The sequence below is a fragment of the Sminthopsis crassicaudata genome, chromosome 2 (genome assembly GCF_048593235.1).
Source record: "Sminthopsis crassicaudata isolate SCR6 chromosome 2, ASM4859323v1, whole genome shotgun sequence".
NCBI lineage: Eukaryota > Metazoa > Chordata > Mammalia > Dasyuromorphia > Dasyuridae > Sminthopsis > Sminthopsis crassicaudata.
In genome coordinates, this window is record NC_133618.1 from 465,024,647 (window position 1) to 465,037,749 (window position 13,103).

Genomic DNA, 13,103 nt, shown 5'->3' on the forward strand with positions numbered 1-13,103 from the left:
ATTGAAGATTTCCACTTCCATCAGAATACATCCTCATACAGTATTGTTGTTGAAGTGTACAGTGATCTTCTGGTTCTGCTCATTTCAATGAGTGGCCTTTCTTAAAGCCCTTTTTAATAAACAAATGTAAGTTCTTACAGGAATACATTTATTTTCTTCCTGTACTTGTAACTATATTCTTTGTTGCATATTGCCTTGCTTCTTTTTTTGTATTTGAGTCCCCAATTATGAGTAGTGGCTTCATTTTCAGGCATCTGAACCTGAGTGTGAGACCAAAGCAGTTATCAACTTTAGTAAGAAGTGGTGTCCCAGAGGCTCTTCGAGGAGAAGTATGGCAGCTGCTTGCAGGCTGCCACAACAATGACCACCTAGTTGAGAAATATCGTCTCCTTATCACAAAGGTAAAGTGATTATGTAAAATGCTTTATGTGTTTTTCTCTTTCCATTCTTTTGTAATACAAAATGTAACTGCAGTATCATTTAGATTTTGTAGTGTAATAAAAGAAATTGTCCAATCCTCTTACGTATCCCTCCCTCCCCACCATCTTCTACAACTATTGAAATGATTGAAACTATCATGAAACTATTGAAAGAAAGAAGGGAACAGAATCAATTTATAATAAGGCTTTTGTGATGATGAATTGTCTTTAATCCTTCATATCTTAGTGTTGTGAAGTTTTAGAGACAATGGTGGTCTCATGGAAAGAGCACTGGATAATAGGTCAGAAGATTTAAGTTTGAATTCTGCCTCTCTGTCACTAGCATATGTGATATAGGGCAAGTCACTTCTGTTGAGCTCACTTATCTCATCCGTATGTTGATGAAATTCGAGTAAATTGTGTTTAGGTTGACAATTTTAAGAAAATTATCATTATATAAAAAATTTAGATGATAAAGCAAGCATAAATTTAAACTAGTTGCATGGTCAAATTTCAAAGAACAGTTCATAATGATCAGCATGGGAGATCTCCAGTGAAGTACCCCAGAGAAGTAAGCTGTAGATGGTGTTTAAAATTTTTTTTCAGTGATTTAGATAAAGGCATAGATGGTATGCTTCTCAAATTTTCTATGACAGAAAGCTGGGAGAAATAGCAAACACACAAAATCTAGACCATTTGTCATTAATCAAATAAGACGAAATTCATTAGGAATAAATGTAAAGTCTTTCTCTTGAGTATAGAAAAATACCTTCCATTTTGATGTGACATTGATAAAAATTTGCTAACAATTAAAAATGTCCAAAAGTAAAATGGCTCACCTGGATAAATAGCAAATGACCACTCCTTGAAAATGAAATCAACAAAAATTTATAAATTGCCTACCTCATGTCAGTTACCCTGCTAAGCAATAGAGAGATATTTGGAAAGACAGAAGTGAACCCTCCTTTCAAGGAAGTCACAATCCAGTGGGGTAGATGAACAAAATACATACAGGGATATGCTAACAATAATTTCAGAGGAGAGATCAGGAAAATCTTAACAAAAGGTAAGACTAAGTCTTGAAGGAAGTTAGGAGGCAGAGACAAAGAAGGAGAGAGAATTCCAGGGATGAGGGACAGCCAGTGACAATACTTGGAACCTGAAGATGGATTGTCTTGTTTGAGATAAAATAAGGCCACTATCACTGGAATGTGTAGTATATAAAGGGAAGTAAGAAGATTAGAAAGGTTGGAAAGGGCCAGATTCTGAAGGCTTTAATAGTCATAAAGAGGATTTTTATATTTGATCCTGTAATTGATAATAGGAGCCCATTGTTCTATTGAATGAGATAGTGACATGGTTAGCTTGTGCTTTAGGAAGATCAGTTTGATAATTGAGTGGAGAATAGACTATAATGGAAAACTTAACAACTGATTGGATGGGGAGTGAGATGGGGGTGCTGGGATAGTATAGAGGAGAATAAAGAATTAAAAGATGATCTCTTTTAAATTCCAGAATGATTATTAATCAGAATGGTTATTAATGACCAGGAAATATGAAAATGATTTCAAAATGACGAGAGGTTTATATCTAGTACTTTTATTAATGTTATATAACTCATTGAATTCTAATTCATTGAAAAAAATGGAAATTTGTGGATGGTAGCTTTCAGTGAACTAGGTGATTTGTTAACATACATATCCACTTAAAATCATGTGACACAAGAATTAGCATATTAATTTAATCAAAAAATTCTGTTTCCCCACTATTCAGAAAAAATAGGACTTGCTATTGTTACATTTACCAAAATTGTTGGAAGGAAAGGAAAAATGCTACTATATTAAATGAAACTTTGGTTTTTTGGTTTCTACTAGGCTTATCATAGGCACTTTGGACAGTGTTTTTTATTTGTTTGTGAACTCATAAATTCTCCCATGAATCCTATGCAGTATTATAGCCAAAGCCAGATGAATTAAGCTCTTTTAACTCTGATTGTGAAAATATTCATCAGTATTTTATTTCATCTCAGTGCAGTTATTTTATAGGATAATAGAATTTTAACGCTTATAGAACTCTAAGCAGATGAAACCTTGCAAGGTAGAACATTCTACTTTTGGACAGCTTCATCTTTGTTATTGTTGATTTTAAACTTAAATACAGAACAAAAGGAAAAAAGCCATCTCTGTGTACATAGCAGAACATTAGAGAGAGGATTCATTATAAGACAATAAAATTCCATTTCAAGAAAACCTATTTAACAAATATTGCACATTGTTTTCCAAACTATCCAGCTTTTCCTTTTCTTCCTTCTAGATTTTCTTTTGTTCTCTACTATTAATTTTTGCTTTACTTTTTTTCCTTCCCTCACTCTCCTTGCCCTAAAAAAAGTCTACAATTACATATGGATTATACATATGCATAGATATTTACAAACATATACATATATGTAAGACTGTATTGTGCATATTTCCACTCTTCTCTGGAGGTGGCTAGCATCTTTCTTCATACTCTTTCCATGTTTTTATAAATCAGCCAGTTTAACATTTCCTATACACAGCAATATTCCAATGCAATTCTACTTGAGAAATTATTTATGAAAGTTTTCTCCCTATTTTCTACAGTCCTCTATTCTTAACTACAGTTAGGACATTTTTTATTTAAAATAGTCAAAATCATCTATTTAACATTTTTTTTTTTTTTTGGAGGCTGGGGTTAAGTGACTTGCCCAGGGTCACACAGCTAGGAAGTGTTGTGTCTGAGACCAGATTTGAACTCGGGTCCTCCTGAATTCAGGGCTGGTGCTCTATCTATTTAACATTTTAACAATACTCTTGCCTTATAATATAGTTTAAAGTTTGATACTGCCAAATCTCCTTCCTTTAAATGTTTCCTCCAGTTTCTTTGAAATCCCTGACATTTTCTTCCTCCAAATTAATTTTTTTATTATTTTATACTCTTCTAATTTTACCTGTGTTGTTGCCTCTTTAATCCATTCCTGCTGAGGGTAACATTCCAGCCTTCCCTACACTTGCTTCTTCTGTATAATTTTTTCTTCCAGGCCTCATTTATATTACTCCTTTTTATCTATCACTCCTTTTTAGCTATTTATTATTTTTGTAGAATCACTCCATCATCATAACTCAGCCCAAGCCTTTCTTTCAAACTACCCAAATAATTATAGTCATAAAACAACTGATAATCTTTTCATGTATAAGAAGCAAATTGATCTTGAGTATGATATAATTGGTCTTTTTGTTTATCTTATATTTTCCTTGATAATTTCTTGTAATATTATATCAAAAAAATTTTTTATTATAACTCTCAGGTAGTCCACAAGTTTTTATATTGTGTCTCCTTGGTCTGTTCTCTAGATTGGTTATTTTGCTGAAGAGATGTTTTACTTTCTCATCTATTTTTTTATTCTTTTGATTTTTAATTATTATTTCTTAGTGTCTTATAATGTCATTTAGTTTCCCCTTGCCCAATTCTAGTTTTCAAGGAATTGTTTTCTTCCTTAAAATTTCTGATCTTTATTTTTAATTGGTTGACTTTCTTTTCATAATTTTCTTGATTTTTTTTGATTGCTTTTTTTTTCCTTCTAATTTTTTTCCAGTTTATCTTATTTTATTTTTAAAGTCCTTTTTAAATTCTTCTAAAAACCTTTTTGTGGTTTGAGACCCATTTGATATTTCTCATTGAAAAAAGAAGAGGCTTTTTTAGTTTGACTGTCTTCTCTGAATATCGTCCCAGATCTACTCTCACTACAGTAGATATCGGTGGTTGATTTTTCTTTTGCTTACTCATTTTGAGTTTTATTTTCATTTTTTAGGCTTTGGCAGTAATTATTAAAAAGTTCTGGTCCCTAGGTATGAGGAATAATGCTCTAACCCTCTGGTCGGTCCGTCTTTAGTCCTGGATCCCAACCTTGGGCACTCCTCTCTGTTCCATATCTACTACTTCCTACATACTGTACCTTTGGTCCATCTGCTGGCTTCAAACAGTTGTCTTCTCTGCCCTAGAACTGAAACCAGGAACTCTACTCTCCTGCGAGTATCCACAGTCAGCAGGGTCCCCCTCCCCCTGTACAGCACTGACCTAGCTTTGCTAGTTCCTTGACCCCTGCAGTCATAAGTCAGGACATATGTCAGATTAGCACAGCTATGCTTGGAATCCCTTTACAATAGAAAGTGCTTCATTCTGCTCAACCATCAAACCCTCATATTGATTCTGAGGTAAAAGTTCTTGAGGCTGAGGCTGCTTCCTAACTGAGCTACCTCCAGGAAGAACTGTTTGTTGATTCAATGGAGTTGACCTAAGGAAGTGTGACCATTTCACGCAATCCAAACCTCTGAGATTTCAGTCTTTCCTAGATCTTCCCAAGTTAATCTTAGTAGGACAAGTGCTTTACACCAACTCCTATTTATTTGCACTGCTCTTTGTTCACTCTGAGGCAATGTTATGTCTTTATTTTTGTGGATGAAATTTGGAGAGCTTAAAGTTTTCTGGCTTCCTCACATTCTCAAAATCCCCAGCTTCATTCTTTTTGATCCTATTTTATCACTCTTTTCATGATAATCTCTTAGTTTTCTTGACTCTGCTGTCTTGTCTCCTCCTTTTTATCTGATTTCTTCCCAATATTCTTTCCTGGATTTTGTCTAGGTTATGCCCATGGTCTCATCAGCTCATCTCTCTGCCATTTGATTCTCAGATCTGCTTATCCAGCCTTAAATTCTCCCCTGACCTCCATCATTCACATCTTTAGTTGCCTATTTATTAGATATCTCAAACTAGATATCTAATGTGTCCATTATTTTTCCCCAAGCCCACAACTAGAGATCATCCTTGACTCTTCATTCGCCCATTCAACTCCCCCCTACTCCCCATATATCCAATCATTTGCCAAGTTCTGTCAATTTTACTTCTTTAATATTATTCATATATGCTTCCTTCTCTTCTCTGACACAGCCACCACCCTTATCCTTGGACAATTTTTACAGTAACCTTCTGGTCGGTTGCTCTGTCTCAAGGCTCTTCCCACTACAGTCCATCCTCCACTTAGCTGTTAAACTGATCTTCCTAATGTATATGATTGACCATGTCACCATCCTATTCAGTAAATTCCAATGGACTCCTATTACTTGTAGAATCAAATATAAAATCCTCTTTTTAACTATTAAAGCCTTTCAGAACCTGGCCCCTTCTTACATTTCCACTCTTCTTTCTTTTCTCTACATACTATGCATTCCAATGATATTGGCCTCCTTGTTTTTCCTTAAACAAGACAATCCATCTTTAGACTCCATGTATTTTTACTGGATAGCCCTCAGGTCTCGAATTCTCTCTTTCCTTGTCTCTGCTTCCTGACTTCAAGCCTCAGTTAAAAATCCCACCTTTTATAAGAAGCCTTTTCTGACCTCTCTTCCACTAGTATCTCTCCTGCGTGATTATCATCAGTGGATCCTTTACTTTTTTGTAAATAGTTTTATATATACATATATACACATGTATATGTATATATTGTATACCCCATTGGACTGTGACTTCCTTAAAAGCAGGGATCACTTTTGCCTTTCTGTGTTTTCCTGGGGATTAGTACAGTGCCTCATATGTAGTAAGTACTTTATAAATGTCTTTTCACTTCATTTGACCCTTAATTGTTCAGTTTTTGATTATTTGTGTTTTTCCTCCAATTTTTAAGACCCCATAATTCTGCCATTAGTGATCTCTGGAAATCTGAGATCATATAATAAAAAGTCTGGAATCAGGGTGGAATCATAGGAAAAGCAGAGGATTTAGAGTCAAAAAGATTTAATTCAGTCAGTTGCTCTTATAAGCAAATGCTATATCCAGAAAACAATTTAAAGGAAGAAAAACTAGATTTGCCTCTACTTTTTTACCTATTCTTTTTTTTGGCTCTAATGCTCTTTAGTAGGATGGTTATAAGATATACATTTGTGAATCTTTTTTTTTTTTCCATCACTCTATTTCCTCCTCCTTATTTTTTTCCTATTAAATTGTACTTTTATTAAATCTAGCTTATTCCATATTACAGAATTATAGCGTTTCAATTACTGTGACAGATCCTGTAGTACAGAAATCATTGAACTTAGTATCATAAAACATTAGTTCATATTATGTGTGATCATAGCAAGTCATTCAACCTCTCGAGGCTTCAGTTTCCTACAGTCTATGTGTCTCTAAGAACCTTTCTTGCTTGAAATTAAGATATTCTTGGGGCAGCTGATTGGTGTAGTGACTAGAGCACCAGCCCTGAAGTCAGGAAGACTTGAGTTCAAATATAGTCTCAGACACTTAACCTCAGTTGCCTCATCAAAAAAAAAAAAGAAGAAGAAGAAGAAAAAGGAATTAGATATTCTTATGAAAAAATGACTGTGATTAACAACAGCCACTTTTGATTCAGAAAATAAAACCAAAGGAAGTCTCAGAACTTTTATGATACCATAGAACCTGAAGGTAATAGGGAGTGACTAGAATTTGAGTAGAAGGATATTATCTAATCTGAAACTTTAAGAAAATAACTGGCAACTGATTGGAGGATGGGGTAAAAGTGGAGAGGGACTTGAGTCAGGGAAACCAACTATAATTATAGTCTGGGTGAAAAGTGATGATGAATTTTCAGGGGTAGTAATTGGTGGGTAGAGGAATGGGATTATATGAAAAAAGTATTGTTAAAAAAAAATTTACAATAGATTGAAAATGTAAGATGTGCGAAGATGGCGGCGTGGAGGCAGACAGCTGCTTGAGCTCCTTGTTTTCTCTCAGAACTTACTTCATGACAAGCCTCTGACTTAATGCTTGACCCAGAAAGAAATCCACAAATTATCACCAAGAGAAGACATCCTTGAAAGTCGCCAGAAAAGGTCTGTGTTTGTTCGGGGGAGGGTCAATCAGACTGGGCGCAGACTGAGGGCAGACAGCCAGAGCAAGACAGGCAGCTCACACAGCTCAGACCTGAGGGGGAGGGGTGTGATCTCTGCCGTTTCTGTGAAAGGGCTTTTGCCCCAGTGTGGATGCTCCGTTTTGGCAGCAAGCCAGGAGCGGTGGAGAGGGTGTAAACACCGGAGGTGAAGATTAAAACCCCAGAAAGCCAGCGTCTCTCAGAGCCCGGCCACCCCCAACCCCCACCTGGACTGACTCGGTGCGTTCTCAGAGCCTCAGAGCGCAGACTCAGTACAGTCATTGCTGTTCTGTTAGTGGCTCTCTGCTGCCCTACCCCCAGTCTGTAGAGGAAGCCCATTAATAACATCCAGCCCTATCCCCTGCAAAACAGACCAATTATTTCTCTTGTCAGTTTGTTTTCTTTGATTCCTACTCTGACAAAATGAACAAAAAATTCAAAAGGGCTCTAACCATTGACAGCTTCTGTGTGGAGAGGGAGCAGACTTCAAATGCTGAGGAGACTAGGAACAGACTGTCCCCAGATGTATCCCCTGGGAGGGATATAAGCTGCTCCTCAATACAAAAGAACCTCATAGAGGAAATCAAAAAGGCTCTCACAAGAGAGCTGGAAGAGAAATGGGAAAAGGAAAGGGAAGCTTGGCAAGAGAGCCTGGAGAAGTCATCCCATGCATTCAAAGACAGAATGGATAAAGAAATCAAATCATTGAGAAACAAGATTAGTGAGCTGGAAAAGGTAAACAACTCCAAGGAAAACAGGATTAGTGAGCTGGAAAAGGTAAACAACTCCAAGGAAAACAGGATTAGAGAGCTGGAAAAAGAAATCAGCTCTCAAAAAAATAAAATGGATAAAATGGAAAAAAATTCCATAGAAGATAAAAACTCAATTGGACAATTACAAAGAGATATAAAAAAAGTGAGTGAAGAAAATACATCATTGAAAATTAGACTGGAACAAGTAGAAATGAATGACTCAAGGAGAAACCAAGAGGGAGTCAAGCAAAACCAGAGAAATGAAACAATTGAAAAGACTGTCAAGTACCTTACCAGAAAGACAACAGACCTGGAAAACAGATCCAGGAGAGACAATTTGAGAATAATCGGACTCCCTGAAAAATGGGAGGAAAAAAAGAGCTTGGACACCATTTTCGAGGAAATTATCAAAGAGAACTGCCCAGACGTTTTGGAAACAGAGGGTAAAATAGACATTGAGAAAATTCATCGATCACCTACTGAAAGGGACCCTAAAATCAAAACGCCAAGAAATATAGTGGCCAAGTTCAAGAACCATCAGACAAAGGAAAAGATATTGGAACCTGCTAGAAAAAAACAATTCAGATATGGAGGATCCACAATAAGGATAACACAGGATCTAGCAGCATCCACATTAAAAGAACGCAGGGCCTGGAACATGATATTCCGAAAGGCTAAGGAACTTGGTATGCAGCCAAGAATAACTTACCCAGAAAGAATGAGCATCATTTTCCAGGGAAGAAGATGGACATTTAACGAAATAAATGAATTCCATCTATTTTTGATGAAAAAACCAGACCTACATAAGAGGTTTGATCTTCAAATACAGAACTCAAGAGACTTCTAAAAAAGGTAAAAAGAAATCTTGAGAACTATACTTCTGTCAAAAAATATGTAAAGAACATATGTACAATTTGTCTTAGAAACTAGAGGTGGAAAGGAGATTATATCATAAAAAAGTATAAAGTGGTGGTACTACATCTCATGAAGAGGCAAAGGTAACCTATTATATCTGAGAGAAAGAAAGGAGGGAGATGAACATAGCGTGTATCAATAGACATATTCGATTTATGGTGAAACTTCTTCCACTTCATTGAAAAGTGAAAGGGAAGGAGTAAGCTAAGGGGAAGGGAATACAGTAATTTCGAGGAAAAGGGGTAAAATAAGGGGAGGATCTTTAAGGTGGGGGAGGGATCCTAAAAAGGGAGGGCTGTGAAAAGCAAGTGGTGTTTACCAGTTTAATACTGGATAGGAGGGTAAAAGGGAAGGAAAGGGGAAAAGCATAAGCAGGGGTTAATAGGATGGCAAGCAATATAGAATTAGTCCTTCTAACCATAAATGTGAATGGGGCAAACTGCCTCATAAAGAGGAAGCAGATAGCAGACTGGATTAAAAGTCAGAATCCTACTATATGTTGTTTACAGGAAACACACCTGAAACAGGATGAGACATTCAAACTAAAAGTAAAAGGGTGGAGCAGAATCTATTATGCTTCAGGCAAAACCAAAAAAGCAGGAGTAGCCATCCTCATCTCAGATCAAGCAAAAACAAAAATTGATCTAATTAAAAGAGATAAGGAAGGGCATTATATCCTGCTAAAGGGAAGCATCAATAGTGAAGCAGTATCAATATTAAACATGTATGCACCAAGTGGTGCAGCATCTAAATTCTTAAAAGAGAAATTAAGAGAGCTGCAAGAGGAAATAGATAGCAAAACTATAATAGCGGGAGATCTCAACCTTGCACTATCAGAATTAGATAAATCAAACCACAAAATAAATAAGAAAGAAGTCAAAGAGGTAAATAGAATACTAGAAAAGTTTGATATGATAGATCTTTGGCGAAAGCTAAATGGAAACAGAAAGGAATATACTTTCTTCTCAGCAGTTCATGGAACCTATACAAAAATTGATCATATACTAGGGCATAAAAACCTCAAAATCAAATGCAGTAAGGCAGAAATAGTAAATGCATCCTTTTCAGACCATAATGCAATCAAAATAACATTTAATAAAAAGCCAGGGGAAAATAGACCAAAAAATAATTGGAAACTAAATAATCTTATACTAAAGAATGATTGGGTAAAACAGCAAATCATAGACATAATTAATAACTTCACCCAAGAAAATGACAATAATGAGACATCATACCAAAATGTGTGGGATACAGCCAAAGCAGTAATTAGGGGAAGTTTTATATCTCTACAGGCCTACTTGCATAAAATAGAGAAAGAGAGGGCCAACGAATTGGGTTTACAACTAAAATTGCTAGAAAAGGAACAAATTAAAAACCCTCAGACAAACACAAAACTTGAAATTCAAAAAATAAAAGGTGAGATTAATAAAATTGAAAGTAAAAAAACTATTGAATTAATTAATAAAACTAAGAGTTGGTTTTATGAAAAAACCAACAAAATAGACAAACCCTTAGTAAACCTGATTAAAAAAAGGAAAGAGAAAAAGCAAATTGATAGTCTTGAAAATGAAAAGGGTGAACTCACCACTAATGAAGAGGAAATTAGAACAATAGTTAGGAGCTATTTCGCTCAACTTTATGCGGATAAATTCGATAACTTAAATGAAATGGAAGAATACCTTCAAAAATATAGCTTGCCCAGATTAACAGAGGAAGAAGTAAGTAGTCTAAATAGTCCCATCTCAGAAAAAGAAATAGACCAAGCTATTAACCAACTTCCTAAGAAAAAGTCCCCAGGACCAGATGGATTTACAGGTGAATTCTACCAAACATTTAAAGAACAACTAACTCCAATGCTATGTAAACTATTTGAAAAAATAGGGATTGAAGGAGTCCTACCAAATTCCTTCTATGACACAGACATGGTACTGATACCTAAACCAGGTAGATCGAAAACTGAGAAAGAAAACTATAGACCAATTTCCTTAATGAATATTGATGCTAAAATCTTAAATAAGATATTAGCAAATAGACTTCAGAAAATCATCCCCAGGATAATACACTATGACCAAGTGGGATTTATACCAGGAATGCAGGGCTGGTTTAATATTAGGAAAACTATTAATATAATTGACCATATTAATAATCAAATTAATAAAAACCATATGATCATCTCAATAGATGCAGAAAAGGCATTTGATAAAATCCAACATCCATTCCTACTAAAAACGCTTGAGAGTATAGGAATAAATGGACTATTCCTTAAAATAATAAGGAGCATATATTTAAAACCTTCAGTAAACATCATATGTAATGGTGATAAACTAGAACCTTTCCCTGTAAGATCAGGAGTGAAACAAGGTTGCCCACTATCACCATTACTATTCAATATAGTACTAGAAACTCTAGCCTTGGCAATAAGAGCCGAGAAAGAGATCCAAGGAATTAGAGTAGGAAATGAAGAAATCAAATTGTCACTTTTCGCAGATGACATGATGGTATACTTAGAGAACCCCAAAGACTCTGCTAAAAAGCTATTAGAAATAATTCAGAATTTTAGCAAAGTCGCAGGATACAAAATAAATCCACATAAATCCTCAGGATTTTTATACATTACCAACACAATCCAACAGCAAGAGATACAAAGAGAAATTCCATTCAAAATAACAGTCGATAGTATCAAATATTTGGGAATATATCTACCAAAGGAGAGTCAGGAATTATATGAGCAAAATTACAAAACACTTGCCACAAAAATAAAGTCAGATTTAAATAATTGGAAAGACATTCAATGTTCTTGGATAGGCCGAGCGAATATAATAAAGATGACAATACTCCCCAAACTAATCTATTTATTTAGTGCTATACCAATCAGACTCCCAAGAAACTATTTTAATGACCTAGAAAAAATAACAACAAAATTCATATGGAAGAATAAAAGGTCGAGAATTGCAAGGGAACTAATGAAAAAAAAGTCAGAGGAAGGTGGTCTAAGTGTACCTGATTTAAAGCTATATTATAAAGCAACAGTAACCAAAACCATTTGGTATTGGCTAAGAAATAGACTAGTTGATCAGTGGCATAGGTTAGGTTCACAGGACAAGATAGTGAATAAAAATAGCAATCTAATCTTTGACAAACCCAAAGATCCCAAATTTTGGGATAAGAATTCATTATTTGACAAAAACTGCTGGGAAAACTGGAAATTAGTATGGCAGAAACTAGGAATGGACCCACATTTAACACCACATACTAAGATTAGATCAAAATGGGTCCAAGATTTAGGCATAAAGAACGAAATCATAAATAAATTGGAGGAACATGGGATGGTTTACCTTTCAGACTTGTGGAGGAGGAAGGAGTTTGTGTCCAAGGGAGAACTAGAGACCATTATGGATCACAAAATAGAACATTTTGATTACACCAAATTAAAAAGTTTCTGCACAAACAAAACTAATGCAAACAAGATTAGAAGGGAAGTAACAAATTGGGAAAAAATTTTTACAGTTAAAGGTTCTGATAAAGGCCTCATCTCCAAAATATACAGAGAATTGACTTTAATTTATAAGAAATCAAGCCATTCTCCAATTGATAAATGGTCAAAGGATATGAACAGACAATTTTCAGATGATGAAATTAAAACTATTTCCACTCATATGAAAGAGTGTTCCAAATCACTATTGATCAGAGAAATGCAAATTAAGACAACTCTGAGGTATCATTACACACCTGTCAGATTGGCTAAGATGACAGGAACAAATAACGATGAATGTTGGAGGGGCTGTGGGAAAACTGGGACACTGATGCATTGTTGGTGGAGTTGTGAAAGAATCCAACCATTCTGGAGAGCAATCTGGAATTATGCCCAAAAAGTTATCAAAATGTGCATACCCTTTGACCCAGCCATACTACTACTGGGCTTATACCCCAAGGAACTACTAGAGAAGGGAAAGGGTCCTGTATGTGCCAAAATGTTTGTGGCAGCCCTTTTCATAGTGGCTAGAAGCTGGAAAATGAATGGATGTCCATCAATTGGAGAATGGTTGGGTAAACTATGGTATATGAATGTTATGGAATATTATTGTTCTATAAGAAATG

The 13,103-nt window shown here is 35.4% G+C and overlaps 1 protein-coding gene across 4 annotated transcripts in view; it reads left to right on the top strand.

The window, feature by feature from the left end:
• The window catches only part of RABGAP1 (RAB GTPase activating protein 1), a 195,086-nt gene that overhangs the window by 97,916 nt on the left and 84,067 nt on the right, over positions 1 to 13,103 (top strand). For all 4 annotated transcript variants that reach the window (XM_074293000.1, XM_074293001.1, XM_074293002.1 and 1 more), the window contains one exon: positions 251 to 401. In XM_074293000.1, coding sequence (XP_074149101.1) covers positions 251 to 401 — 151 coding nt within the window. The remainder of the gene's footprint in view (positions 1 to 250; positions 402 to 13,103) is intronic.